The sequence below is a fragment of the Lethenteron reissneri genome, chromosome 22, assembly GCF_015708825.2.
Source record: "Lethenteron reissneri isolate LAM-NWPU_2019-01 chromosome 22, ASM1570882v1, whole genome shotgun sequence".
Taxonomy (NCBI): Eukaryota; Metazoa; Chordata; class Hyperoartia; order Petromyzontiformes; family Petromyzontidae; genus Lethenteron; species Lethenteron reissneri.
The window spans coordinates 13,038,775-13,056,490 of record NC_083800.1 but is presented as its reverse complement, the minus strand read 5'-3'; the positions used below and the strand labels follow the sequence as shown (position 1 = coordinate 13,056,490).

Here is a 17,716-nt window from a genome sequence, read left to right as displayed (position 1 = left end):
AGATTTATAAAGGCACGGGGTGACCAATAAGATCTGAATTGTTCTGTAATATAGGTATTGATAAGGGGTTGACAGGTATGGTTTAGTATAGTGTATAGCAGAGCAGTCAACCCATACGATTTACCTCGTATTCTTGTACAGGGAAATAAAGTGTCAATTTGTGTTTCTCTCTTGTGATTCTAGGATGAACATTGTGATGTATAAGGTTACAGGGTGACCAATAAGGTCTGAAATTGGTCTATAACAAGTTCGTAGCCATGGAGTCTACATTGGGGGGAACCAAATCTTCCAGGGGGTCTGGGGGTCCCCCCCCCGAAAAAAAATCTAGATTTGAAACGAATTTCCTGCCTAAAATATTTCAAAATTCACTAACATGGGATGGACTTTTTATTTTATTTTTTACAATAACGCATAATAGTGTATTGTAATACATTGCTCTGTTTTTTTATTATTTTACCTTTTCTTGTTTCATTGTATGTATTTGCAGAGATTAATGATGAATAAAGTACAACCATATATATTATTATAATTACGGCCTGGGTCTGTAATAAGGTAAGGACACTGATAAGGGGTTGACAGGAATGCCTACGTCTCTTGTGTAACGCGTTGACGCTCTCGTTAAGGAGTTGACTTGTTCGTCATGTCGCTGCAAGCGACTTATAATACAAAGGGCTATTGCATTTGGTGATGCGTTTTCGGTTTGAGGATACGGTTTCGATTTGTGTTCTGTAAAATGTTACGAGGTTAAGCGTTACACCTTCGTTTGTAGTTCCTTGTGGTATGTTTAAGCACTTGCTGGCATCCCCGATTGTATTGAATTACAGCGAGAGAGCAGAACGGCGGTGGGTGAGCGACCTCGCTGACTCCTGTTAAAGACAAGTCACGCGAAATGATCACCCGTAGTCGGCTTGGACTTCCAGGTGCTTGGTTTGCCGATAGTCGACACTAAAAATGGTACCGCGGGGGGAGATCGATAGCAGAGGGTTGGCGATATTTCCATCCAGCAGTGAATTTATCGGTGGTTTCCTTATTTATCTGGCACGTGCGTGTGGTGTGTGTGTGCCGAGCCACACGCATCAGCAGCAGCAGCAGCAGCTATCGTCATCTGCAGAGAATGCAGTGAATGTAAAGTTGGGTCTTCAACAATCCCCGTCTCTTTGTGCATGACCGCTCAACACGGTTCAGGTTGTCACTTTGCAGGCTCGCTGGCACGCGACAACATCAGCAGCAACAGCAGCAGCATCAGTAGCAGGCCTTGGCCGGATCTGGACCTGTTTCAGCAGTGGGGGGGGCATGCTACGGGACCAAAGATCAAACCAACCCTGGGCGGGTTGATCAGAATCCGAATATTTATTCATACTGGAGGAATCCGATGAGCTATCAAGCTATTTTTCACCGTTGTTCCAGCAGATTGCTCGTTGACGATGAGAGCCGTTCCCCCCGTGCCACAGTGTCTCCTTGTTGACTCGTCCTGGCGTGGCGCGTTGATGGTCCACAGTGCCGTGATGACAGGCGGGCGAACGGGGGCATCTTGCCCAGCTCAAGAAAACTTTTATTTTACCAGATTAGGCCCACTGAGCTGTGTAGGTCTTTTTCAGAAGCGTGACCGGGCCACAAATGACAGCTCAACGAAGTGGCTTATCGCGTCGAAATTTATAGCAGCCAAATACTCTCAACGCGTGTTTAAAATGTGGAGGGGAAAACCGGAGGACGCGGAGAAAAATCCACACGACCACGGGGAGAACATGCAGACTCCAAATATACAGCAGGCGTGGGGGTCAGGATCAAACCCACGACCTCCTGCGTACCAGGCGATGGAGAATAACACCTTGTCACTGTGGCAATGCACAGCGGCGGACTTGGGTCGGCTTGACTCTTCCCCATTGGGGCGCCAGTCGTAAACTCACGCCGTTTGATTGCGCCGTGGTGGCTAGATGTTGTCTCCCTCGCCTGGTATACCAGAGGTTGTGGGTTCCATCCTGATGCCTGATGTATATTTGGAGTTTCCATGTTCTCCCCGTGGTCGTGTGGATTTTTCTCCGGGTCCTCCGGTTTTCCCCTCCACATTTAGAAACATGCTTTTACAGTATTTGGCTGCTATAAATGTACACGTGATAAGCCACTAAGTTGAGCTATCATCTGTGGTCAGGTCGCTTCTGAAAAATTGCTTTATAGCTCAGGGGGCCTTACCTGGTAAATATATATTTTTTAAGTACCAAGATTGTGTTCTTTGGCTAATGGATGTTTCAATCATGATTTGTGTACCTTTTTAGCGTCAATCATAGAGACTTTACACTTCTCATTGGTTTGGATGAGGGTGTTATTTGTGTGTTTGTCAGGGCCAGGACCTTGTCTTTTGGAATGAAAGGTCACGTCGTTAAGTGGCATTTTCTTCTTACGTAAATGTAGGGTTCAAGTTCAATTCTGTATGCGCACTTTGAAACGTAGTGCAAGAAGATGGGGACTTAAGTGGCCATGCAAAGTACTTGTTTCGTTGTAAACGACGGCTGTAAAGATTAAAATGCAGTGCAACTCCTCTCATCTAACATGGTGTGCGGGATGCATGTTCTGGCAAAGTTTTCTTTCCACATCTCAAATCTGTGATGTTTCTAATTCATCTCCCTGCACGTGTTCTTGTACATCACGATGGTTTCTCCCCCCATGCATCTCCAATGCGTCGCTAATAATCTCTGCCTTCCTCTTCCTGCGTGATTTGGTCTTTCCTGCCCATGCTGGATTTCTGTGAAATAAGAGCTTCATAGCTCAACGGATTTTTCCAGGATAAATAACGATTCTCAGAAAAGATTCCGATTATTTCATTCCGCACACCTTTCATTCCGCACACCTCCTTCCACCATGCCTTTCAGCCCCCAGCTGCGTATCATTCGCAGGTTTTGCTGTGTCTCTCTTAGATCTCTGCTTACTCTTTGGTTCTTTCGGTAAAGTCACGTGGAAATAAAATAAATATTAGAATACGACGTTTCGATTGCAACACAAGCAACCGTCATCAGGTGTGAATGAATGCAAGCTCGGAGAGAGACACATATACAGAGAGAGACATACAGAGAGAGAGACACAGAGACACACACATGGGGGAGAGACACCTATACAGAGAGAGAGACAAACACAGACACGGAGAGAGACATACACAGAGAGAGTGAAACAGAGAGAGAGACACATGGGGGAGAGACACAGAGACACACGCAGAGAGAGACACAGACACACAAAGAAACAACGCCTCTGTGACGAGGCATTATATATAGAGAGAGGGGGGGGCAGAGAAAGTAGCATGGCAATGAGAGCAGTAGGGGGAGAAGCGTCGTATTCTATTATTTATTTTATTCCCACGTGACTTTACCGAAAGAACCAAATAGTAATTCCTGCAGTCACGAAAGCTTCAAATCTCACTGCTTCTTTAATTTGTATTATTTCCCCCACGCCTTGGCTACTGCTTCTGCATCCTTTAACTAATTGCATGCTGACTGTTGTACTTTTGTGTAATCCATTACACTGTACATTTTTATTTGGTGAAGGATATGCGCATCACATTACCCCCCCCCCCCCCACGCTTTCAGTGGAAGCAGGGAAACCCAGCCATTTGAATTGGTCATTAGCTGATAAAAAAAACATGCTCCATTCACCTGTTCATTACCATTATTGGCAGGCACATTGAAGGTTTGTACTGCTTAAAACAAAATGCATCTTAATAAAAGGGTTTTTCCTCTTTTTTTCTGGCAACAAAACTGCAACCTTTTTACGAGGAATCATGTGTGCATTAACCACAATACTTGTGGCAAAGGAGATCTAATGATATAGATGCTTACCCCGAGCCCTCATTATTTTGATAGTGCATTGTCTTTGAGCTGTACGCCTTTTGGCGTCCTCTGGTCTAGCACCAATTGAAACGAGGCTCAAAAGAAAGCCGTCTCTGGTGTGGACCAATCAGTTTCAAAGACAATGCATATATTATCAGTGCGTTTTTGTTTGCATTTTGACCACAAGTATTGTGGTTAATGAAGACATGAATCCTTGTAAAAGGTTTCAGTTTTGTTGCCAGAAAAAAGGGGAAAAACCCTTTTATTATAATATTTTGGTCCTGGCAAAGGAGGTCTAATGATGTAAATATGCATCTTCTAAAGCAGGGGTCTGCAACTTGCGGTTCCGGAGCCGCATGCGGCTATTTAAGCACTACTTCGTCACGTTTATCTAGGACCGTCTCGTTTTGTCGTGCATTGCGACTCTTGAAATATTACGGGTTTTTTTATTCGAACAAATTTCTTTTTATTTTGGTTGCTGACCCCTGTTCTAAAAGGTATGTTGTTAAACAGTTCCTGATCGGTGCTCGCCCAGCTGCATTGGCTTCCAGTCGCCGAACGAATACATTATAAGGTTGCACTCATTACACACAAAGTTCTTGCCACAAATCAACCACAATACCTTGCTGATCTCGTCAAGGAGCATAAAGCATCACGCGAACTACGCCCATCATCACAGCGGCTTTTGAATAGTCATCAAATATAATACGGTCACTGCATCGCGCGCTTTCAGATGCGCTTCTATTATCATCTGGAACGCTCTTCTTTCCGAGAAGAGTCAAGCCGATCCAAGTCTGCCGCTGTGCGTTGCCACGGTGACCAGGTGTTATTCTCTCTCACCTGGTACACAGGAGGTCATGGGTTCGATCCCGACCCCAACGCCTGCTGTATATTTGGAGTCTGCATGTTCTCCCCGTGGTCGTGTGGATTTTTCTCCGCGTCCTCTGGTTTTTCCCTCCACATTTTAAACACGCGTTGAGAATATTTGGACTGCTATAAATTTCGACGCGATAAGCCACTTCGTTGAGCAATCATTTGTGGCCCGGTCGCGCTTCTAAAAAAGAGCTACACAGCTCAGTGGGCCTAATCTGGTAAACAAAAAGTTTTCTTGAGCTGGGCAAGATGCCCCCTACCCCTCCGCCCGTCTGTCATCATGGCACCCACCGACACCACTGTGGACCAACGCGCCATGCCAGGATGAGCCAACAAGGAGGCACTGTGGCACGGGGGGAGCGGCTCTCATCGTCACTGGAACTATGCACTTTCAAGTCTATATTTAAAACTAATTTTCTTTAGAACTGCATTTTGTGTTTCGTTTGTTGTCCTTCCCCCGCACCTCTGGTTAGCATGGTTGGCTACGTACTGAGCGAAAAAGTTCAACACGCAAACATCTGTGCACATTCTGTTGAACAGAAAGGGATCAGTATGAAGGCCAAGGTAACAACGGAGATTCTCAGGCGCTTGCGCAATGCCATGAAGGACCTCCACCTGACAGCCGAGCCGCTTCAAGCACTCATCGTGCCATCGGGAGATGCACATCAGGTAATTTGACGCTTGTGCACACGTGTGTGCCTCCTAGGGCTGTATTGCCCATTTTGTATCGATGCAACAAATCTGAAAATCTGGCTTGGATAAGTAATCTTTGATGATCCAAAAATCTTTGTTTTCGGAGTGATCAGAAAGTATAACATCACCGGAAATTGTCACATGTTTTATGTCACTTCCGTGCTTTTCTCATCACAAGTGCCGTCACATGGCATCAACTGACACCACTAATCTTAGTACAAAGACACGTTACTTTATTATAGAATGTAAATTACCTACATAAAGGCGCGTGGTAGTGCTTGCATACACATGTGGTGACTCTACAAATTTGATTTGTATAGTAGAGACACCATGGTGGCTACATGTTATAAATACCTCGCCTGGTAGACAGGAAATTGTGGGTTCGATCCTGACCCTCACACCTGTATAATTGCATGTTCTCTCCGTGGTCGCGTGGATTTTTCTTCAGGTCCTTCGGTTTTTCCTTCCACATTTTACAAACATAAATAATTTAATTGAGCTGTCACTTGTGGCCAGGTTGCTTATAAAAATAGCTATATAGCTCAGTGGACCTTACCTGGGAAAATATAAATATTTTAGTTTAAATGATGAAATAGGCTTTACCCTTCTTGGCAATACAACAGTTGTGTTAAGATGTCCAAACACCAACTAGATGCCTATTTCAAGGCATCAAGTCTGCATCAACCACACACAGTACTTGTGGCAAAACATGCAAACAAACGTGCTCTGATAGTAGTACATTTTTTTCCCCGTGTCCCACACTCAGCTTCCCACTTCCAGCCCCGCCCACTTCCCAACCCCAGTCTCACGTCCTCTTCACCTAGCGCTCACGCAGCCCCTCCCTTCCCCTACCCCCCCTCTCTCTCTCCCCCCTTGCCTCCCCCTTTTCTTACCTATATAACCTCTTGCCACGGCAGCTCTCTCGCCTACTTCAGCATTTTCTTGCTGTGGCTGTCACACCTGATGAAGATTGCTTGTGTTGCGATCAAAACGTCGTGATTTATTTTACTTTATTTTATTTCTACCTACGTGACTTTACCGAAAGAACCAAAGAGTATGGATTCCTGCAGTCACGAAAGCTTCAAGTCGAGAATGCTCTGATAACATATGCATTGTCTTTGAAACTGATTGACCTACACCAGAGACCTTATGTCCTCGTCTCACTCCTCGTGTTAGACCAGAGAATTCCAAAGGGTGAACGGTACAAGGGCAATGTTTCAAAGTATACTCGCTCAGGTTGAGCAGTTATATCTATGGGACCTCTTTGCCAGTATCAAAATGAGTTTATTTAGTCATTCTTATTTTTTTGTATTACTGTTAAGTTTTAAAAACAATTATTGTTTAAAATTAGATATTATATATAATGTAATGACTGCACCTTCAGTTTCCAGGTTTTGTGCATTTACATACATACATTCATTCATGTAAAACATTCACATACACATATATAAAGACACAAATCACCCATATAGCCTTTAACAGACTGTTGAGTCAACAGTCTGCTGCGCTGGATACTCACGACGAGCTTGAGCGAAGTGTCGGCCGTGCGTGAACACTGGACTCGTGGACTGAAACAAAATGCATATCAGCGGGGCACAGAGCTATACGCAGCAGTTCCGTAGATGTGTAATGAAGCAGATTAATATTAACAACTCTTTGTGAGTCTATTGCTGGATGAAGGCCTTCCCGTGCAGCGTTGGCTATGGGACGATACTTCGCACTTTTCACTGTGGGGACAGAAGCTCAGGGACGAGTTCGGACATCACTCGCCACTGATGTTACCCATGGCTGGGTATTGAACTTCGGTCGGTGGTTTCAAAGCGCAGCGCGTTAAGTGCTGTCCCGTGGCTCCTCCCTATAGTGTGTACACAGGTTCAGATAGACTCCTGCATCAAACACAATTTTATTCATTTTTAAAAGCCATTTTGACTGAAAATGTTACTTAATATGAAACATTTCACTTGCAGGCTTGTCCATTGTCACTCTAGAATACGTCTATCAGATGAAGAAAAGAAAAAACGGGAGTGTATCAGTGAAATGTCAGAAGCTCATGTGATTTGACAATGTTTTAAGTTCTTAGGGTGCATGAAAATAGTATTGCCGACCAAAACTATCATTCTGTTGCATTCAGACACGCTATAAGCCCGTATTGGAGGAAAAAATAAATTATGCGGAAGGAACCCTACCGCAGAAGGCTCATTAAAAATGGTTCCCTGAGTGCTCATCCTTGACTTCAATTAGAATAAAAAAGTATTCATCCAGAATAAATAAAATCCACAAATGGATCTTGCAACATAAGAAACGGTTTTGTTCAGATTTTTTTGGTTTAAAAACATTTAATTTGGACACTGGTTGGAGAGATGCTTTGTCTCCACATTTTCATGGCACAGAAAACATTATTGATGACGGTACAGGAGCAGGGCATTGAGTACAAGAGGAACACGTGTTTTATGTAACGAGAATAAGCGTGGTACATCGGTAAATGTGCTAGTCTCCACTGCATACTGCTTATGTAATGGCTGTGCTCTCCTCGTTGTTTTTGCAGAGTGAGTACGTGGCCGACTGTGACTGCCGTCGCGCCTTCATCTCTGGTTTTGACGGCTCTGCAGGTGGGTTGAGTCTTTCACTTTAATCAGAATTTAAAAAATGACAACCAAAAGCTGTGCTGACGGCGGGAAAAGCAGATAGAGGCGCAGCCCTGTAATTGCTCGCTCGTGCCACTGCTGGCAGAAGGGGCCTCTGCTATGGGAAGCTCTTGAGAACCCCTCTAAGAGCGCATTTTGCCTACTCTTCCGAGCTGGCGTGCAACCCGCCAATCGACTGACTCCGGTGAAGCCATCTATACCGCTGGGTGGACAGGCGGTGGGGATTTGAGAAACTTGTGCCATTGTTTCAGATGCCACGCGTGCGCTAAGAGGTGTAATCGAACCAGCGACTGCTGGATTGCAAGTCCTGTTTGCTGACCATTACACCGTGGCAGTGTCCCGCTGAGAGTGGTGTACAAGCACAAGTAATGAGAAGCTAGCCACATTCACTTAACACAATTTGTTATAACAAGTAAAAATACTTTAGGCCTTTGTTAATGCCCCCCTCCTCAGAGTTACGAAAGGGCAGAGAGGTCGACTCGTTTATCGTGGGATTTATTTTTTGTTATCTCGTCACCCCTGGACATGGACACATCTCTTTTTATTACCGCTCATAACTTAGTAGCACACAAGCAAGTACCTAATTTTGAAACATCCGACGCAAAAGATGCCTGGTGTTGATCTTCCATGAAACTCATGATCCACCCTAAACCACACCCACTCCACAAACCATGGCAGCAAATGCTGATGTACAAATGGAAAAATAAAAACTCTCCAGTGTGCGACTGTGGTCATCCAGAACAAGGTATAACTACGCAAAGCCCGATCCACAAATATGAAGGAGACATCACAGCGATGATACACCACTCCGCTGCTCCTGACTCGGTTATCTGGCTTGACCACCTGAATGTGAAATTGTAGTTCTTTCTCTGCATCGACATCAGCCATACGAAAGAAGAAAATGTAATAGCAAATGGTATTAAAATCCATAGCATGGGACTCGCTAATATAACGTATAGGTGGATGTGCCTCCAGGTGGCTTGCGGTATGCACAAATGTTGGGAGCAAAAGTCACGACTCATTTGTGCATATAAAGTTGGCACCTAAGGAGAAAACTGCTATTTATATGTACTGTATATACACGTACAGTACATGCATGCTTGTTTGTGTTTGTGTGTGGGGAGCAGTAGCATTGCAATTAGCGCTCTGTGCTATGAACCCGTCACTGATATTGGCCCCGCGCACAACCAATGTCGGTGACAATTATCTGAACCAATCCTGGGCCTCCCAGAAGTTGACTCGACCTCTGAAGAGTACGTGTTGCGGTGTGTGTCAGCTTCGCCACTTGGGAGACAAAGGCGGCTGGGCGGGTGTGGTGCTGGGCACCCACCCCCTCATCTGCCTTGAAAACTAATTTCTCTAGAACTGCTTTTTGTGTTTAGTTTATTATCCTTCCCCCACACCTCTGATTAGCACAGTTGGCTACGTACGGTGAGAAAGAAGTTCGACATACAGAGTACATACATACTCGCAAATAGCACTCGCCCCAACAGTCTGTTAAAGCTACATGTGTTTGCGTGCAGGTATGGCGGTGGTCACAGAGGCCCAGGCGGCTATGTGGACAGACGGCCGCTATTTCCTGCAGGCCGCCCAGCAGATGGACAGCAACTGGACCCTCATGAGAGTCGGTGCGTTGCCGCTCGCTCCTTTTTCCTCGCCACAAATGAGCCGCAATAGCTCGCTGATGTCGTCAAGGAGCATAAACCTTCACACGAACACCAGTCATCCTCGCAGCGGCTTTTGGCTAACCATCGAACAAAGACGGTCACTGCATCGCGCACTTTCAAATGTGCTTCTGCGGCCGTCTGGAACGCTCTTTCTTCTGATATTAGGAAGCCACTGGAGCTTGCACTTTTCAATCTCGACTGAAAACTCATTTCTTTAGAGCTGCTTTTTGTGTTTAGTTTGTTGTCCTTCCCCCGCACCTCCGATTAGCATGGTTGGCTATGTACAATGCGAAAGAAATTCTACATACATACATACGTGAATCTTCGTCTAGTTTAACAGTGAAATGAGTGCCTTAGTTCATGCAGGGTATTTTACGTAATCTTTTACCTCCGTGTAGAAGGTTCTACATGAAAAGTGATACCCTTATTTGGCAGAAAAACGCTGCATCAGTGAAATGATTGCACCTCCGATTAGCACAGTTGACTAGAAGTTCAACATACATATGTATATTTCAGCAACACTCTCATCAGTGTTCCTCTGATATTATCTCTGTTTACTTCATGTGGAAACTAAGTTTTTGCCCCAGCTGGTGTTCATCCACAGGTGGGGCAGGGACTCAAGTAGGGTATGGACCAGTGTTCGTGAAGGGGGCTTGTGAGGTGTTTGTTTTCGGCCACTGAGCTGGCTGATAGCCCCTTTAGCCGAGAACAGGGGTCAGAAAACCAAGACAACAAGAAGAGCCATTTTTGTGTAAAGAATTCTGTTAAAAAAACCTCAGTATTTCAAGAGGGGCAATGCAACGTGAATACAAGATGGTGGGTCCTTAATAAATAACGGCACGAAGCGGCCCTTAGAAGAGCCGCATGCTGCTCTGCAGCCACAGGGTGCCGACTCCTGCTCCATGGTAAACCAGACTCCCATGGTAAACCAGACACCCATGGTAAACTGGACTCCCATGGTAAACCGCATTTCCATGGTAATCCGGACTCCCATGGTAAACCGGACTTCCATGGTCAAGGGTCAGCAACCAAAATAACAAGAGGCATTTTTTTATTCGGCAAAATCACACCAATATTTCAAGAGCTGCAATGCAGTCGTCAAAGAGCCGAACTGTGGCTCCGGAGCCGCAGATTGCCGACCCCTGGCCTAGAAGGTGCGATGGTCATCTTTACCCCAGGACTGTGCACATCTTGGCCTGTGCATTTCATTGATGAGGGGAGGTGTGGTAGTTAGCTAGGCATGTTATCCATGTTTCTGCTGGAGGTAACGTTTTGGAGAAGCTCCCCCTCCCCTTGTTTCCCTCTGATAAAAAAAAATCCACTCACCTCTGCTCACCTTGAGCACCTCCTGAACTCGTGTCCAGTGCGAGGGCACGAGTGGTTCACACTCACTTTGCCCTGAAATCCACCGGCTGGATTTACAACTTAGACCTCGATTCATCGTAACCACTCGGCTCGTATCAATATGACATATAGAAGTTAAATTTCGATTTAAAGCTTTCGTGACTGCAGGGATTCATAATCTTGGTTCTTTCGGTAAAATCACGTAGAAGGGAAATAATACAAAAATTTAAACGCCACTTTTTTTTTTCTTGCTGTGGTTTTCACACCTGATGATGATTGCTTGTGTTGCAATCGAAACGTCGTGAGAATTTTATTGTTTTATTTTTATTATTTTATTATTTCCCTTCTGTGTGACTTTACCGAAAGAACCAAGAAGATAGAAGTTACCTACTTTTATAATTACAGTTTAACATGATAAAGAGTATAGAGTGTTTTCCCTCATTCATAAGATGGTTAATTTATTTGTATTAAATTACTTTTACATCGTTATAGTGTGTTGGGGAATATATATATATGTATTGCCTTTAACTTGTAGCAATTCTGCCAGCTAAGCATTTGCTGGAAAACGTATCCAAAGGCTTCTTGAATGCTAGATCACCGAGTGTAATACCGGGATTAGTAACGAAACCTGCATAACCACTGTTCTCTTCTCTCTTAAATAAGGATGCCACTTAATTAATAAATATTAAAAATCACCACATGCATCAATACCATTGCCCCAAAAGGAAAACATTCATAATTGGCGATATTTTGAGCAATAGCCCTACTTCACAGCACATAGAGAGGAAGATAGACCGTATCTCTCTGGCCCGAAATGTCACCTATTATGAGATACTTTTCCTTTTGGGGCAGTGGTGAGCGTGCATTTGTTGAGTTTGTGTTGTTGTTTGTGCTTGTGCACCACCGCCAATGCAATATCACCAGGTGATGTGTTCACGTTTTATGAGGTTATCCCTGTCTCAAGTTTGACAGAGCTGTAATGTAGCGGTGGTCATATCAAGGTGTCCTGTTCCTATCTTGTGATCGCGACCAGCGTCTTCTCCTTCACATACCAGCCTGTGCAGTGGTCTACTTACTCTCGCATGCTTAATAGAATCTGAGCAATCTAAAATATGGACTCAGGTCCTTAAGGGATAAAACTCAACAGAAATTGGCCGAAAGGTAAAAAAATTGCTGGTGCACCGATTGCCTTGATCTGCCCTGCTTAATTTTACACAATGTACACTGTGTTCTCAAAATACGTGCACACACACGGACACTCAACAAACGAGATGACAGCACTGCATCATTTACATCACTGGTCAGTTTTAATTTCGCAAAAGTATTCATGAACCAGACCAATTACCGTATTCTTCACAATATAAGATGTACTTTTGTTCCCCCTGTATTTTAAATCAAAGGTTGTACGATGTGTCTTACAATTCAGTAGGTGGGTAACGATTAGGACGTTGTGCTACAAACCCGGCGACCTGAGTTTGATTCCCACTCTTGGCCAACACGAGTGACGATTATCTGAACCAGTTCTGGGCCTCCCCTAGGTCCACTCGGCCTCAAATGAATACCTGGTGCAATGTGTAAACTTCGCCACTGGGGAGTAAGAGGTGGCCGGGAATGGTGCTGGCCACAACCCCCCCCACCACCCACCCTTGTGTACCGGCCTCTGCATATACTCGCAAACAATACTTGCCCCAGCAGGCTGTTAAGGCTATACGGGGGATCTTTGTATGTATGTGTATGTATGTGTGTGACGAGAATTGTGTGTGACTTTATTGATAACGGGCACAAGTTTGGGCTTCGTCTTATTTTCCGGAGCGTCTGTTAATCTGGAGAACGGCTGTACAATTACCGCGAGCGTGGATTGATTCGTATTTGAGCGACGCCCTCCGATCTTTTGCACCCGTGTGCGTGCGTGCCCGCGTGTGTGTTGCGTGGCACTGCCCGCAGGCATCCAGGACACGCCCACATGGGAGGACTGGCTGCTCAGCGTTCTGCCCGACGGCTCGCGCGTGGGCGTCGACCCCTTCCTCGTCCCTGCCAGTGAGTCCACCATCTCCTTCACGGCGGGGCGTCACGCGCGTGGGACGCTCCTTGCGCTCACGTTGGGAGTTCCAACGGCGTTTAACCCTCGGGGTGCTCTCTGCCGCTAACATCTGGTGACGCAGCGAGGGTAGCATTTCAGAATCGGAATCTTTTAGAATCGTCAAAATGTTTATTTGTATCCTGGAGAAATCCGATGAGCTGATGAAGCTCCTTTTCACAGATGTCCAGTCGGGGCAGGTCTCAGAGTTACAGCAACAAACAACGCAATAGGAGTGCAAAGTATAGGAAAGCAAATCACTATAACTAAATACAATAGATCAAGTATATTTAAGTTCTTATTGCATAAGTTCACCAATTCCCAAGCTTGGGCAAGGCAGCAAAACAACAGCAAAACAGTTCTAGACCACACCAAGACAACGCACAGTCCCTCAACAAAATTTCACATACAAATGTAACTATCGATACATGGGTATGTATGACAGTTGCTTTCACAAAATGCTGCTACATAATATTGCTCTGGAAAGCCAATGGATTAATGGACTAAAATATATTTTATGTACATGATACAGAATAGAGTTTTGCATGTAAATGTTTTCATACTTATGTGGAGATGAGGGAAAAGTAATATTTTTTTTTTAAATCACAGTTACTGAGCACAGGTCTAAAGGTTCCAAACACTAAGTAGCCACAAACAAGCAAGGTTGAACATGTAACAAACAACGGTTCATACTAAACTAAAAATCTAAATTATTTTGTATTTTACCAGGTAAGACCCACTGAGCTATATAGCTCTTTTTCAGAAGCAACCTGGCCACAAATGATAGCTCAACGAAGTGGCTTTTACCATGTGGAAATGTATGACAGCCAAATACTCCAAACGCATGATTCAAAACGTGGAAGGAATAACTCGAGGACCTGGAGGACAATCCACACGGCCACGGGGAGAGAGACGTGCAAACTCCTGGTGAGGTAGTTAACGTCCACGCCACCGTGACACTCCTGATGGTTCTCCTGAAACCTTGGCAGGCACCTGGAAGTCCAGCTCGAAGCAGCTGAAGCGAGGAGGAATCCAGTTGGTGTCCACAAGCACCAACTTGGTGGACGCCATCTGGGACGACCGCTCCCCCCAGCCACAGAGCCCTCTTCTCGTGCTGCCTCTGAGCTACACAGGTGAGCTACACAGGTGAGCTACACAGGTGAGCTACACAGGTGAGCTACGTAGCCACTGGAACGATTGGGAAGCCGCTGGAGCTGTGCACTTTTAAATCGAGATTGAAACTAATTTCTTTAAGAACTGATTTTTTGCGTTTAGTTTGTTGTCCTTCCCCCGTACCTCCGATTAGCACGGTTGGCTACGTACGGTGCGAAAGAACTTCAACACGCAATCGTACAGCGATATTTGTGAAATTTAATGTGAAAACTCTTCTCTTAAGTTTTACTTCACCTGGAAATAATGTCGGTGACAATTTCTGGTTCACCGTAACATTGCAAACCATTTCAGCCAGTACAAGGGCCTTTGACATTTATTACTCCTATGGGACCCTCTTTGCCAGTACTCTATTAAGGTTATAAGAAGGCATTTCCTTTTATTGCATAAGTACAGGTGTTAAGATGTTTAAGCACCAAACAGACACCTATCACATTTCTGATACGCTGTAACATGGCAAGTCATTCCATCCAGTACAAGGGCACTGTGTCCTGTGAAATGTATTACTTCTGTCTTATCACACGGATGTATTTTGGCATTCAAGTTGGCGTCTGTTCCTGACAAGTGTTTTATGAAATGCATCAATATCCATGTCTGCTCTACGCTATAATGCAGCCCTCTTGACCGTACAGCGGCTGCCAATGTGCTCGATGGCTTACGTAAGATCTATCTGTACTTAGTGAATTGCTTTCGCCACATGCAAGGGGCCGTCATCATACCGTTACATAAAATGGAATAAAAAATAAATAAATAACGCGGTGATTGCGAAAGGAATGATTTTCAGAAGAGCCTTCCAAGAGTAGGAAACATCCGAGGATATACAGGGAAGACTGTTTTGTAGAATTTAAGCAATTCTGTGATTCTGTTTGCAAAGGAAGAGCCATAGGTTGTTGACTGCTTAAGAACTTGGATGATGGAACTCGGGCTTGTGTGCGGTATTTGAGTTCCGTATGACTGTGACTCGAGTGATAGTTATTATAAATGAAGGCCCAGTTTTATCATTGGGTCAGTATTTTGTTGAGCGACAGTGCGAATTGAATTGCCATTAGTAAAATTTGATAACTCATTCAACCGTTTGTAACTTTTTGTGTAATTGTAGCATGTTGCCATCGTGAAATATACTGCTTTGAAATTGGGTCCATGATTTTGAAACAGCCTGTATCACCCAGCCTTGGTCGCTCTTCTTTGCATGATAAACATTCACCGAGCCTCGCACAGCTGCTGCAATGATGCCACTGCCACTTTGTAGTGTTTTGCAGGATCTTCCCGTCACTTTTCATGTGAACCGTATGTCCACTCTGCGTCGCTGTGCCGTGCCCTGGTAGGACTGAGCTGGCAGAGCAAGGTGGAGATGCTGAGAGCCAAGATGCAACAGAGGAAAGCAGCTTGGATCGTCATCACTGCCCTGGATGAAATAGCCTGTACGAGACACAGCTCCCCTCAGCCACACAGAAATAACATCTACACCACTGATTAAAACCACGAGGGGAACACTGCCAGGCGTAGTGGCTCACGCCTGTAATCCAGCACTTTGCAGGCAAGGGTGAGTGGGTCATGCAGGATTGTGAAACTCGCAAACACACAGCGATGCGAGATGGCAGGGGATAACCACGTAAAATTTGTTTTACAAACATCGCAATGCAGGATCTGCTTGAAAAAGTCTTGATATTCACTTAAACTTTCCTGGGTGAAGAGACATTAAGACGTCGTAGATGGCAGGAGTTGAGACATTTCTAGGCAATAGGCAGAAGTAGTGGAAAGACAGTAGAAAGCCATGATATAGAGGTGTAGTGAGATGAGAGAGACGTTCGGGATGGGTATGGAGTAGTAGAATACATTGATACAGTGAGTTAGCAGAGCTCCATCTTACCACATAAAAACAGATGCTTTAGTTCCATAGCATAAAGGTTTTCCAGACTAATATTACACAGCAGTATTTGTTTAAACAAGCACACTCGGGATCCTTTTTGACATTTTGAGTTTCACCATCAAGGAAGTTACATTAAACCTTGGATTGCGAGTAACTTGGTCTGCGAGTGTTTTGCAAGACGAGAAAATTTTTTAAATAAATATTAATTTGATAAACGACCGAGGTCTTGCAATACGAGTACTTTAGTACGTACAGTATACGCTTTGTCTGCCGAGCGTCACGTGATCACAACTGATATACGAGTGCTTTGATTTACGAGTGCTTTGGATTACAAACACGTTTCCGGAACGAATTATGCTCGCAATCCAAGGTTTTACTGTATTCAGATTATTTTGCTGCTTTACATTTCCACATGATAAACCACTTTGTTGAGCTATCATTTGTAGCCCCATTGCTTCTGAAAAATTAGTTAATACCACAGTGGGCTTTGTCTGGTGGGATGGGGATTGTTTAGTTTCATTTGTATGTTTTTGGGCGATTTGTTTTCCTTTTCTGTACTTTGCACTCCTATAATATTTTTGTATTGTTTGTTGTTGTAAAGTTCTTAACCGCCCCGACTAGACATCTGTGAAAAATATCTTTATAACTCATCCGATTCCTCCAGTATAAATAAATATTCTAATTTTGTCTGCACTGGACTTGCAATCCAGATTCTGAATGTTTCATTCAGTAATCCACGACGGTTTGAACATATTAAATGTGTGCAGGCAGCGGTGCAGTCATAGCTGGGGACCTCTCCGATTAGCGCAGTTGGCTACGTTACGGTGCGAAAGAAGTTCAAAATACACACTTGCGAAGGGACGTTTGTGTGCCGCATGCATTAGGGAGTGCATGGGCTGCTGTAAGTTGAGTCGGACATGGCTTTGTCAAACGGTAGAGTGAGCAACTCACAATTCGGAAGGCCGTGAGTTCAAATCCTGATTGGGGGGTGGACTCGGCCCATCATCCCTCTGGGGTCGGGGGGAGTCGATAAAACAAGTGCCAATTTGTGGGGAAATTAAACAGCGGTTGTTCGATGGATACACTCGCCCCGCCATAGAAATGTGGAACTTCCACCATGGGCTAAGGGCTATTAACAGGATCTGAGCACAGCCTCAATGCTCACTTGAGCAGGACAGCACATTTGCATTGTGGCTTTGCGGAAAATGAACGTTTGCTTAAAATAAAATTTGTCTCTTTACTTTTCGCAACAAACTTGTACAATGGAACGTTCTCTCTCTTTCCTTTGTCAGAAGTTTTTACATTTCATTCTCTCGCCCGTCCGTGTTTTGTATTCACTTGTTCCAGTGGCCCCTTAATCGCGCGCGTGTGTTCACAAAACACCCTCTCCCCATTGTGTCTGCGCTTCCAGGGCTATTCAACATGCGTGGAGGGGACGTCGAGTACAACCCGGTGTTTTTTCGCCTATGCAATGGTGGGGCTCGAAACCATCAGGTAATGCCTCCTGGTTTCCTCGCAGATCTCTGGGGGGAAACACGTACGCAATGTGTACGTGCGTGCAT

At 44.7% G+C, this 17,716-nt stretch overlaps 1 protein-coding gene across 1 annotated transcript in view; it reads left to right on the top strand.

Moving 5' to 3' along the window:
* The first annotated feature begins 901 nt into the window (after window positions 1–901).
* Window positions 902–17,716, top strand: part of LOC133345655 (xaa-Pro aminopeptidase 1-like) — a 33,494-nt gene continuing 16,679 nt past the window's right edge. The window contains 9 exon segments of the mRNA XM_061556613.1: window positions 902–920; window positions 5,229–5,357; window positions 7,927–7,990; window positions 9,550–9,654; window positions 12,982–13,074; window positions 14,104–14,247; window positions 15,610–15,705; window positions 17,566–17,609; window positions 17,611–17,648. Coding sequence (XP_061412597.1) covers window positions 5,241–5,357; window positions 7,927–7,990; window positions 9,550–9,654; window positions 12,982–13,074; window positions 14,104–14,247; window positions 15,610–15,705; window positions 17,566–17,609; window positions 17,611–17,648 — 701 coding nt within the window. The 5' untranslated portion in view covers window positions 902–920; window positions 5,229–5,240.